At 44.6% G+C, this 11,973-nt stretch overlaps 1 protein-coding gene across 2 annotated transcripts; it reads right to left on the bottom strand.

Annotated features, from left to right (window-relative positions):
• Nucleotides 1–800: 800 nt before the first annotated feature.
• On the bottom strand, nucleotides 801–11,520 carry LOC118368685 (macrophage-capping protein-like). Of its 2 annotated transcripts, none has more exons than XM_052497163.1 (9): nucleotides 11,365–11,520; nucleotides 6,287–6,480; nucleotides 3,840–3,994; nucleotides 3,159–3,320; nucleotides 2,799–2,948; nucleotides 2,404–2,490; nucleotides 2,051–2,183; nucleotides 1,734–1,825; nucleotides 801–1,392 (listed from the first exon to the last, which is right to left on the bottom strand). In XM_052497163.1, exons 2-9 carry the CDS (start codon nucleotides 6,477–6,479, stop codon nucleotides 1,327–1,329), a joined length of 1,038 nt encoding a protein of 345 aa, XP_052353123.1. In that variant the 5' UTR covers nucleotide 6,480; nucleotides 11,365–11,520; the 3' UTR covers nucleotides 801–1,326. The 2 variants fall into 2 exon arrangements, with proteins under 2 accessions (XP_052353123.1, XP_035608879.2); XM_035752986.2 differs by lacking the exon at nucleotides 11,365–11,520 and adding an exon at nucleotides 9,764–9,906.
• Nucleotides 11,521–11,973: the final 453 nt, after the last annotated feature.

The following is an 11,973-nucleotide window of genomic DNA, read 5'->3' as shown; positions in this document are numbered from 1 at the left end:
TGCTAAGAAAGCTCTGGAGATTTTCATACCGTTTGTTACAACATATCTTTGCGAGCAATCCTTTTCGAGGATGCTGGACATAAAAACGAAGAAAAGGAACAGACTTTGTTGCGAAAATGACATGAGAGTGTCATGCCAAGGTGAAGCCGCGCATTTCTGAACTGGTCTCTGAAAGGAAACAGCAGGAGTCACACTGATTTGCAGTAAATATTCATTATTATGTTTTTGTTTTTGTGTGAAAATCATGTTTTGAGGATTTTGTTCTTTGAACACAGTGATGTTGATGCACGGTTCATTTTGTGCACCAGTAAAATATATACCTATGTTTTGAATTTGAAAAAAAATCACATTTTATTTTTCCAATTAAGAAGGGTTCGTTGAATGCGCATATGAAACTGGTGGGGTTCAGTACCTCCAACAAGGTTAAGAACCACTGCCCTGGAGGTTATTAACGTTTATGGAAGGTTAATTCCCTCAGGTGTAGGTGGGGTTAACCCGTTAAGTGTTTATCCAGTGATGGAAAAAGTGAAACAACCAAGGAACTTCTCACCATGCAGGTGAAAGGTCAAAATGGATTGATTATTCCAGTGAGGAAAACAAACAGGGGAGAATAGGTTCAGGTAATAAAAACTTAGTCACTCAATGAATGGGTCCCAAATGGCACCCTATTCCCTACATAGTGCACTACTTTTGACCTTATGGACACTGGTCAAAAGTAGTGCTCTATATAGGGAATAGGGTGCCATTTGGAACTCAGACAATGTCATAGTGAGAGTTGACGAAGCCACCCTCTGTACGGGTTCTTTCAGTTTCCATTTATTTTCATAAACTGTAGTCTACTAAAGGTATTATTTGAATATGCCCCTGTAATTCATAAACAAGTGTAAAAAACAACAACAAAAAAAAGACAAAAGCAAACAAATGAACTTTATAGGCTTTGTGGAATATCCTCTTGGCTTTAAATAAGACCACTAACAGAGCCCAGTAAAACCAGTGAGCACATGTTTCCCTTCCCAATCAGAACCAGTAGTAGTGACTTAGGGATCCATTTGGTGTGACATCATTATAAATGCTCTCATTATTTTGAGTTAATTTGACCTATGCATGACTAAACAGTTGTCTGTGAGTACAGTCCCTTACAAATATATACATATAAGTAAACACGTATAAAAAAACAACAATATGTTCTTGAATTTGAGATGTTTTCACTCCTTATGAGAAGACTTTCAAACATTGATTGAGACCTTTTATATTCCAGGTTGTTATTTCATTATATTTTAGGAGTGCAACAGTTAATTGAGACCCCTTTCTGAAAACCCTTGTAGTTTAGTTCCAGTTCTTGAAGAACTGCTTGAAGATGATCGTCTCCCTCCCCTGTGGTAGAATCTCCACCTGTAAGACAATGCAGAGATTTGACTACCCGGTCATAACTGTTTATCTAGTGCATCATATACACATAAACCACCCTACTATATACACACAAAGCATGTATGACACTGGGTTCATGACCTGGTGGTTACACAACACACTGCGCAGTGCAATGTTATAATGGAGGAAGACTTACATGGAATTTGACTTACTGGACTTAAATATGCAAATTCTACTGTTTTCAAGTATAATAAAATCATGACGCTATCACTTGCTGACGTTATGCTGCTGGGTAGACTTAATGGGTGGACAATAAGAAAATAATGTCTGGGTTTTTGTCATTTGTGAGATCATGCTTGACTCACCTGTGTTTTCATCCTGGGGTAGTTCATCTGTTGGATGAAGTCATCTGCCATTTTCAAGGCCTCCCTTTTCTCCTCTGCATTGGCTCCCATACCTGTCAATCATAACAAGTGGGATAATGTCTCACCTCAGTCTAACCCATAGAGGTCTCAGTAAGGTCTCACCATGATAATGTCAATTCACTTTATTCAATACACACACGGATTAAATGAGTTTTTAATGAGACACTGGATATCTAGTTGGATATCGAAAAACGTATTCCAGGGATACATTTCATGGAGCAGAAATATGCTAGTTGAGGTTCACATGTTTTCCTCACCTTTCCAGACGAAGATCTTTCCATTGGCCCCGTTGTCTAGAATAAAGCAGTCGTCACGCACCAGAAGGTCCTTGGCAAATGGGCTTTTTTCAGAGACATTGGTCAGCTTCATCTTACCTGTCGCATCGGACACCTGTGGAGGACAACAACACCGGCCATGACTTTTAGTTAATTTGTGATTGCTCTTGGGGGGAAAAAGAGACCCAAAGTATAGCTAGCTGTGCTGTGCAGTCTACGTTCCAAAATACCTCAAATGGGGTGAGCTATCCATTTAAAATAGTACTGTTGTAATGCAATAGAACATTTCACGAGACACACCACTGTTTAATAATAGAATTGCAATGTCCAGCCACCTTGTAGAGGGAGGCGGAGTTGGAGACGTCTGCTTGACTGTCCTCTTCTGGAGTGCTCTCTGCCAGCTCTAGCATTGGTCCCAGCACCTGTCAATCACATGGCAGAGTGGAACATGGATTGTGGTGAGGTTTATAAAATAAAAAAAAGACAGTTAGATCCTCAACATCATGTCAGCAAACTCAGTCCACAAAACAAAAGTGTTTGTGAGTAGACTAGTTGGTGACAGAATGGAAGAAATTGTAACTTGTCTGACTAACTATAGACCCATTACCTTTGTATACCTCAATATCAAAGTCTCTAAATATGCCTAGACATTAGAGGATTGACAAGTCTCTAGGTGTGTGACTTTGTTTTAATTTGCTTTTGGAGGAAAGGACTATGTCGGCCATTTTACCTTGAGCATCTCCGGAGGCTCCTCTCCCTCACTGATGTCAGTGATGCATGCTTTACCATGTCTCTCAGTGTCGCGGATCAGGCTAGCAATCTCACGCGACTTCTGCTTCTCAAACATGTTGGCCTGTGAGCCGATCCACGAAAATATGGTCTAAAGACAGACATGTTTGTTAAAACATTTTATAAGGCCTACTTTATTGATCACTAAATGAGGGGAAATTGGACATTTGGATTTGGCAAGGCAACAATGTCATGTTCTCCCCACTCTTGCTCTCACCCCTCCCCCCACCTCCCTGTCACCTCTCCCCCTCTCTCCCCTGCCCCTTCTCTCCCTTTTACCTCTCCCCTCCCTCTATCTCACCTCTCCCAGGTCCAGGATGAAGCAGTCTCCCTTGTTGAAGCTCTCCCAGCTCAGCTCCACCTCCTTGGCACGGATGTTGCGCTTCCCTTTGATCTGGTACAGCCTGTGGACCGGCCCTGAACCACCCTGGGGTCGCCTGAAACCCGACTCCACACCACCGTCCTACACGCGTGAGTGTGCGTGCGTACGTATGTTTTTTGTTGTTGAGAGAGAGTGAGTAAAAGTAATAGAAGAGAGGAAAAGAAAGAAGAGAAGAGAACGGTAACAATCTGAAAATGTTGTTTATGGCCAATTCCTCTTATCTGTATTTAACCAGGAAGTATTTGGGGTTTTACTGGCTAACGCTTCAACGAGAGAGATATGGAATGACATGGTAAGAAATCAGCAGCATATGATGAAATTATGCAAAGTAGTGCTTCTACAGGAAAAACATTACATTTACTGGCAGTACAGGACTCAATCCTAACACAAGTTAGGATAAACATGCATTACTCATAGTGGACCCAAATCTAATGTGGGAATCACATGGATTACAAGGTTCCAGATACAATAAGTCACACATTGATGTCCGTGGGCAAGTTTCCACATGAAATCCCATACACGTGCATTTCTCAAGATAGGATTGGACCTTGTGTTTGTCAGTAAACATGAACTAGGAGTATCCTCCCTCCTCCTGCCCACCTTGTAGCTGACCCCCCTGGGGAAGAGGTTCATGAACTCTGGGGCCTCGTAGCCCTGGATCTGGCGATGCTGGATGGGGTCACCACCCAGGAAGTTGTCCAGCTGGGTAGCCAGCATGGCACACGCCACCTGCTCGTCACGAGATGACTTCTCACCTGGGAGGAAGAGAGAGGGGGTGAAGGTAGGGAAAGGGAGAAAAGGGGAGAGTTACAAAAAAGAGAATAGTCAGGCGGTAAAGGGAGAGAGAGGTTGGGTGAAATGGGGTGCATAGACTAAAATGAGTGACAGGTACATTAAGACAAAATAGGGAGGGGTCATGTAAGAGGTGGAGGGAGGGGACACGAGCGACAGAGAGGCCAGGGAGAGAGGGGAGAGGGCGCTTTTTGAGGGGAGCCCTCTTCCATGCAATGACAATTGGCTTAGTGTCACCTAATACCGGATACATGCTGGAAACAACAGCCACATTTGAGTACTATAACAGCCCTACTGCATTTTTTATGAACACACACACAGAACCCAGCCCTTTCCCCTGGGGAGCTCTTCTCCTCTTTTATTTCCCCCATCCCCATTCTCTCATCATCCTTCCATCCATCCGTCTTAGTCTCCGTCCTCACATAATCAGTCGTTGGGTCAGCGTCGCGGCGTGTGTGTCATCACGAAACGCATGCAGGTTATTAGCTTTTCAACCGCGAGGAGGTTAATTAGGCGTGTACACAATGGGTTGGCTAGTAGTTTGGATATACAGAGCAGTACTGGATACGAGCTTACGAGGCCCCATCCATGGAAGATAATAGAGGGCTCTTATGCCAAGAGTCTGAGGCATCCTTTTCCATCCCACTCTTACATGTATCCACTTTCTAATGTACACAGATAGTCCTCGTCCTGCCCTATGATGACCGCAACTCACCCATTCCATCACAGTTAGTTGAGTCGCACACTCAAGTGCTCCTACACCTGTTTCTATTGAAGCTCTGGCAAATATCCGTATAGATCAAAGCATTGTCTTGTACTTCAATAAAGGGTACGTGTTGGAGTATTTTACTACATAGTTCTGCAGGTTTTTATGGCCAGTATCTTATTAGTGGGACCTCATGAGTTGCTCATGAACATGTGACAGCAAAATATCCAGACCCTCTCAGAGTAGGAGTGTTGATCTTGCATCAGTTTAGCCTTTTAGATCATAATGAATAAGACAGGGGAACCTGATCCTAGATCAGCACTCCTACTCTGACACGCTATGTGAATACAGGCCCTGGTCAGTAGAAACTCTGGACACTACTTATTTGACATATACATTGCATTCGGAAAGTATTCAGACCCCTTGACTTTTTCCACATTTTGTGATGTTGCAGCCTTATTCTATAATTTATTAAATAATTGTTCTCCCTCATCAATACCCTATAATGACAAAGCAAAAACAGGTTTTAATACATTTTTGCTAATTTATTAAAAATAAAAAACTGAAATTTCAGATTTACACAGCTATTCAGACCCTTTACTCAGTACTTTGTTGAAGCACCTTTGGCAGCGATTACAGCATAGAGTCTTCTTGGGAATGACGCTAGAAGCTTGGCACACTTATATTTGGGGAGTTTCTCCCATTCTTCTCTGCAGATCCTCTCAATCTCTGTCAGGTTGGATGGGGAGCGTCACTGCACAGCTATTTTCAGGCCTCTCCATAGATGTTCGATCAGGTGCAAGTCCGGGTTCTGGCTGGGCCACTCAAGGACATTCAGAGACTTGTCCTGAAGCCATTCCTGCATTATCTTGGATGTGTGCTTAGGGTCGTTGACCTGTTGGAAGATGAACCTGATTGGTGGAGTGCTGCAGATATGGTTGTCCTTCTAGAAAGTTCTCCCATCTCTACAGAGGACTCTGGAGCTCTGTCAGAGTGACCATCGGGTTCTTGGTCACCTCCCTGAACAAGGTCCTTCTCCCCCAATTGCTCAGTTTGGCCTGGCGGCCAGCTCTCGGAAGAGTCTTGGTGGTTCCAAACTTCTTCCATTGAAGAATGATGGAGGCCACTGTTCTCTTGGGGACCTTCAATGTGGGACCTTATATAGACAGGTGTGTGCCTTTCCAAATCATGTCCAATCAATTTAATTTACCACAGGTGGACTCCAATCAGGTTGTAGAAACATCTCAAGGATGATCAATGGGAAACAGGATACACCTGAGCTCAATTTCAAGTTTCATAGCAAAGGGTCTGAATACTTATGTAAATAAGGTATTTCTGTTTTTTATTTTCAATAAATGTGCAAAAAAATCTAAAAACCTGTTTTCACTTTGTCATTATGGGATTTTGTGTGTAGATTGCTGAGGATGTTTTTTTAAAATGTAATCCATTTTAGAATAAGGCTGTAACATAACAAAATGTGGAAAAAGTCAATGGGTCTGAAAACTTTCCGAATGCACTGTTAACACGCACCCATTTTCCGTAACCTCACCTATCCACATGTGCAGGTCTGCCCCCTGGTCCCCCCTGTGCTCCAGCACCAGGTAGGAGTCTCCGTTGAAGAAAGCCCCCACCTCAGCCGGCTCCAGCAGCACCGCCTTCATCTTCTCCACCCGCCACAACTTCAGCCCCGGCTCCCGTGTCTCTGGTCCAAACTGGCCCGGCGCTGCCTGGCAGGGGAACATTCTGCATTGGGAAGAAGCAGAGGAGAGAGTGGGTCAGTGGGTGTGATGGTGGTGGGGGATGGATGGATGGATGGTAGGTAGGATGTAGGATTATGGGGAGGGCGGCTGCCTGGAAAGGGAGCATTCTGCACTGGGTAGAGGGAGTGGGTCAGGGGAGGTGAGGTGAGGGTGGAGGATAAATTAATGGTAGAGTTGGGGAAGGGAAAGTTGGAAGAGAAAGGGTGTGAGTGGAGTCTGTTGTATTTTCTGGGTTGTGAGAAGGGGTGTATTTCTTTGCTATGAAGTGAAACAAATGGAGATGGGGAGTTGTTGCCACTGGAGGTGGCAGAAACAGTCAACTAAGGGAAATTGCTTTCACTTGGCAAGAACACCAATTTCCATATTGTAAAGCAGACAGAGAATGGAGTGGATGGGTGACAACTCATATAACCACAGCATGAAAACAATCCCTATTTCTGCCGGAAGACAGAAACAGGGAGATACAGGTGGAAATGAGTAGAAGAGAGGATGCAAAAGGAGGGGTCAAGTTGCTTGATGAAGACCATAGGGGTAGATGGGTTACATCATTGTTGTGTAATACGACAACACAGCAGGCAAACCGACCCATACCAACACTTGTGGTTGTACAAAAGAGGGTGTGTCTGCAGGGTCGAGTCGTATCACGTCTCACATGCACACACTGAACTAAATATCTCTCCCTCTCTCTCGCTCTCTCTCGCGTTCTCTTCTCCGTCTCTCTCTAGCCACAGTTTCCAAAGCTTTAATATACACAGCTTTATCGATTCATAGTACCTCTGCCATTGTTATTTCCCGGTAGCAATCCGATTCAGTAAGTGATAGAGTCATACTCCAGGGTAAATGAATGTTGGATGTTGTACAGGCTACACTCAAGTCACCTGGCCTCAGACAGTTGTTCCGACTCAACTAAATGTGGCCAATGTCCTTTGGCAGACCTTTGTTTGTGTATAAAATGGAAGGTAGGTGGAATATCATGGGAGACAGGTAGTATCGATGTTTATCGTTTACAACCTATTCACCCTGAAACAGAGCTCTATGTTGATTGTTTTGTATGGTCTATCCTCATTCAATGGGATGTCCTGTTGTTGGTCTTAAAGTGGCTGCTTCACTGTCAATCCAGCAACATTACACCTAAAAACAAATCAATCCAAGGGCTATATGAGTAATAAGCAGGTTTTAATGGTGTATTAGAGCTGTAGTAAGTACACTACGTCACAGTAACACTACTCACCAAAGAGTTCACCCAACTCTCACAGAACATGTGTAGCTGCACTATAATTACACTGTAGGTAACTACCAGGTGACGTGGGAGCCAGACTGGCAAAGGCTTGGTTTCCACTCTATATTTGTAATATCAGCATGAAGGGTCATGGCCTGGATATTGGGTAACCTTGAAAGAAGCCAGTCCTTTAATGGCCAATGAAAACATTTAGGAAAAACATGTCCCAAAGAAACGAAAACGCTCTCTCACAATCCAGCGCATGACAAAACATGTCTTCATAAAAATAGAAATAAACAATGTTGCTTTAACTAAAGCTGTAAAAACTCTTGGCATGGCATTGAGTTGACAGTTTTTTTCAGTTATACCGGCGCCACTGAAAAAACTTCGGTGCTGATAAAGTGGGACTGAACCGGCTTGGCACGGCCATTGCCCATCGTAAAAAGGTTACATGACGATGGGAGGTCATGGCTAGAGTCAGCAGCTTCGAGCGCTCACAAACGTCTTGAGTCTGCGACTATGCGAAGTTAACGCTCCACCCCTGAGACAAAGAGCACGGCTGTTCGGATCAGCATCTATGGAAACTGCAACTGTGACTCACTCACTCTCTCCCTCCCTCCAAACAACCACACAGAGCCGTGGTTAACAATCGGCTGAATGTTCTTGCTGAGAGAGAGAGAGAAAGAGAGGGGGGAAGAGTGACGCAAACGCGCTAAGTACTCGCCGGTCGCTATCCTTGATTCGTCTTTAGATCAAATACATATCCACTGATATGGAAACAGCAGCCTTTCGCTCTTTCATAACTTGGTGTGAGCACATAGGTCAACAGGTTCATAATTGCTTACTCAATGGAGAAAGAATTAACATGTGGCTGGACAGCGTTTGAGTGTTTGTGGGCCACAAAGCAGAAGCGGTACACAACACATGCCTAAACCCAGTTAAAGGATCAGCTAAACCCTTTCCTGATGCTACTAGAGCCGAGTCACTTAATACTGTTGAGACTGTCACAAACACAAAACGGCAATACTGGTGCCCAGCAAAACCATCATCCAAGTGCTTCATTATTCAAGACAGTGCATTACATAGATCACAAGGCCTTACTTTGAGGGCCTAGTTTTCCCCCAATACACTGGCCACATCAGGCCTGCAAGTCACATCATGCTGGCTTGCAAAGTGATGTTTAATTCCTATTGGAATCCAGCCAGAGTGGGGATATCCAACAATTGTAACTTGTATTCACTCACAAGCTAAATGTAGAATGACTGCCAGGGGTAGAAAGTGGAATGAGAGAGACGACCTAAACCATCTAAACTAGAACAACCGTTTCAGTAACGGGCGTAACAGACTGGATTAGTTTAGAAACATGTATGTTATGTCTCTTTGTGTAGCATACGACTCATTAATGAATCGATCAATGTACATGCAAAAACACAACAAACAAAACATATATTGAAATAGAGCATGCTGGGAAATATGGAAATGATGGCCATGGTTTTGACATACCAGCTTGACCATTCTGGATCAGCATAGACCAGCATGGACCAGCTTGGTCACCAGCATACCTGCATTACCAGCATACCAGCATGAGCTGGTTGACCAGCCAAACCAGTTAGACCATGCTGGTCAGACCAGCTTGACCAGCATGGACCAGCTTGAAATGTAGGCTGGTGTATGCTTTTGTTTCAGCAGGGATTGCAGGATCCCATTGAGGAGGATAGAAGCTAAACTCTCATGCTACCTAGCAGCAAGACTATTAGGCCCTTGTGAAAGCAGAACTGACATATTAAATCCAGTTAGCAAAGTAGATGAAAAACTAAACCAGAGAATCAAGTCAACAAAACAAAACAAGCTACTAAAAGTAACCTGTCAGAAAATGAGTAATGGGTAAAAAAAGAGAGAGAGAGATAACACACATGCTAGCCTAGGTATACTGCCAAATAGCCACCACCAACCCCACACACAAGGGCTGCAGGCGGGCGACGGTAGGCGTCAGGGTTACAATGCTTAGACAGAGTCGTGAAGAGGAAAAATCCCCGGTCCACTTAACTGCATGATCCCCTCGGCTAGCTCCGGCACCGCACCTGACTCCAGCTCCATTCTGCCTGATGGCCGCTCGTGACTGTGGGTGTGAGAGGACTGAGGGGGCCTGGGTGAGGAGGAGTGTGTTGGTGCTCCTCACCTGGTTAGCTTATATGAGGAAGGTAACGTGAGCCTGGGGAGTGATCTGAGCGGCCATGGCGAGGGCGCTCTGTGGGGGAAGAGTCGGGTTCCTGACAAACGCTAAACACCACGGTGATAATCATGACTGCTGGGCCTGCCTACTGTTGCATTCCTCCCCACTCTCTCCCTCTACTGCCTCCCCCATCTCCCCTCTCAACTGCCTAGACACTTTCCATGGGCCAGGGGAGGAAGGAGGGAGGGAGAGACGAAGGGAGAGGGAAGAGATGTTTCCTAACACTGACAGATAGCTAATTCTGATGCGACAGGCAATTTGTAGATTGCCCCTGACCATGAACAAATGAACACCCTCCTTTCCTCGTCTCTTGTCTCTCATGAGCATTGATTAGAATGGACTGGACAAGACGGGACAATTGGTCTTCATTGCATCTCCCACTCAGTCTCTTCCATCCAGATCAGTGATCAAGGAAAAGAAACAAGGGTACAAGTAAAGGAGGCAATATAAGAGAACTGGGACGTTGCCCAAGAGACAGGGAACCGAGGCCTTTGGCCTTGAGCAGCAGAGCGGCCTATGGCCTCAAGTCAGATGGAGATTGATAGGGATGGCGGGAGAGATAGAGAGATGGGGGTCAGAGATAGGATACTGGGGTCATTGTGAGAGGCCGTGGCCGTGGTCCTTCTGTAGCTCAGTTGGTAGAGCATGGCGCTTGTAACGCCAGGGTAGTGGGTTCAATTCCCGGGACCACCCATACGTAGAATGTATGCACACATGACTGTAAGTCGCTTTGGATAAAAGCGTCCGCTAAATGGCATATATTATATATTATTATTATATTATTATTATTATATTATTATTCATTGAGCCAATCAGATCATTCATGCGCTTTTAATCAGAGGGAGAAATATGAGAGGGGACAAAATACAGGCAGACAGAGGGAGTGTCGGAGGGAGATATGAGAGCAATTTGCCACGTGTCTGTGTGTGCGTGCTCGTGCGTGCGCGTGCGGGAGATAAAAATGAGGTGAGAGGATAGGAGCAGCGAAGTAGAGAGGGATGAAATGCAAGGGGAATAATTACATTGAGATAGGTGATAAAGTACATACGTACAGAGCAGAGTCCATAAACAATCTCGAAACAGAGAGAGAGAAATAGGGAGGAGAATAAAGAGATAGCTAAACATTTTATGATTGATAGCGATATTGAGAGAGGGTGGAGAGAAGGAGAGTAAGAGGGAGGGATGGAAAGAGGGAGGCAAGCGAAGTGTGACTAGTTTTATTGTTCCGTCTCAGATCCCTCAGCTAATTTGAGGCGGAAAAAATCCAGATGGAGAGATAAAAAAAAATGGAGTGCCTAGGAAAATATGTTCCTGCTAGACATCCCAGATAAGGAAAAATTGTGGAGAAAATAAAGACGATGAAAATAAGGGAAATGGGGAAAAAGTAGTTAGAAGTTATTTTGTAGAGCACTTACCTTGCAACTTTAGGTGAGGAGGAAATGGATCAGGACACGTCGGTGCATACAAAGAGAGGAAATGCACTCCTGCAAATAAAACACGTCCATATATACACACACACACACACACACACACACACACACACACACACACACACACACACACACACACACACACACACACACACACACACACACACACACACACACACACACACACACACACACACACACACAGACTCTCAGACACAAGCTCTTCCTGTCTCTGTCTCATGCAATCATAGCCCAGCCCTGTGGTTTACAGAACAATGAAACTGCAGAAAAAACTTTTTCTTTAAGTAAAAAGAGAGAAACTAGGGAAACAGATAGACCGTGAGAGTAGGGCTGAACAGAGAATGAATAAGTTGTGTGAGAGTGCGAGGGTGTGGCATGAAGGAGACAAAATTTGCAGAAAAGATTAAGAAAGAGTTGTGCACCAGCAAAAACAGAGCGAAGGCACCAGCAAAAACAGAGCGAAGGCACCAGCAAAAACAGAGCGAAGGCACCAGCAAAAACAGAGCGAAGGCACCAGCAAAAACAGAGCGAAGGCACCAGCAAAAACAGAGCGAAGGCACCAGCAAAAACAGA

Source organism: Oncorhynchus keta, chromosome 35, assembly GCF_023373465.1.
Source record: "Oncorhynchus keta strain PuntledgeMale-10-30-2019 chromosome 35, Oket_V2, whole genome shotgun sequence".
NCBI lineage: Eukaryota > Metazoa > Chordata > Actinopteri > Salmoniformes > Salmonidae > Oncorhynchus > Oncorhynchus keta.
This window is presented reverse-complemented; position numbering and strand designations above follow the sequence as displayed.

What these genes read in the sequence shown, in the direction of transcription:
- LOC118368685 (XM_035752986.2), bottom strand. Translation starts at nt 9,813, where the DNA reads ATGGAGCTGGAGTCAGGTGCGGTGCCGGAGCTAGCCGAGGGGATCATG. An exon ending in AGACCTGCACATGTGGATAG is followed by an intron (nt 3,995 to 6,286) that starts GTGAGGTTACGG and finishes TCTTCCTCCCAG; the next exon opens with GTGAGAAGTCATCTCGTGAC. An exon ending in AAAGATCTTCGTCTGGAAAG is followed by an intron (nt 1,826 to 2,050) that starts GTGAGGAAAACA and finishes TATGATTGACAG; the next exon opens with GTATGGGAGCCAATGCAGAG.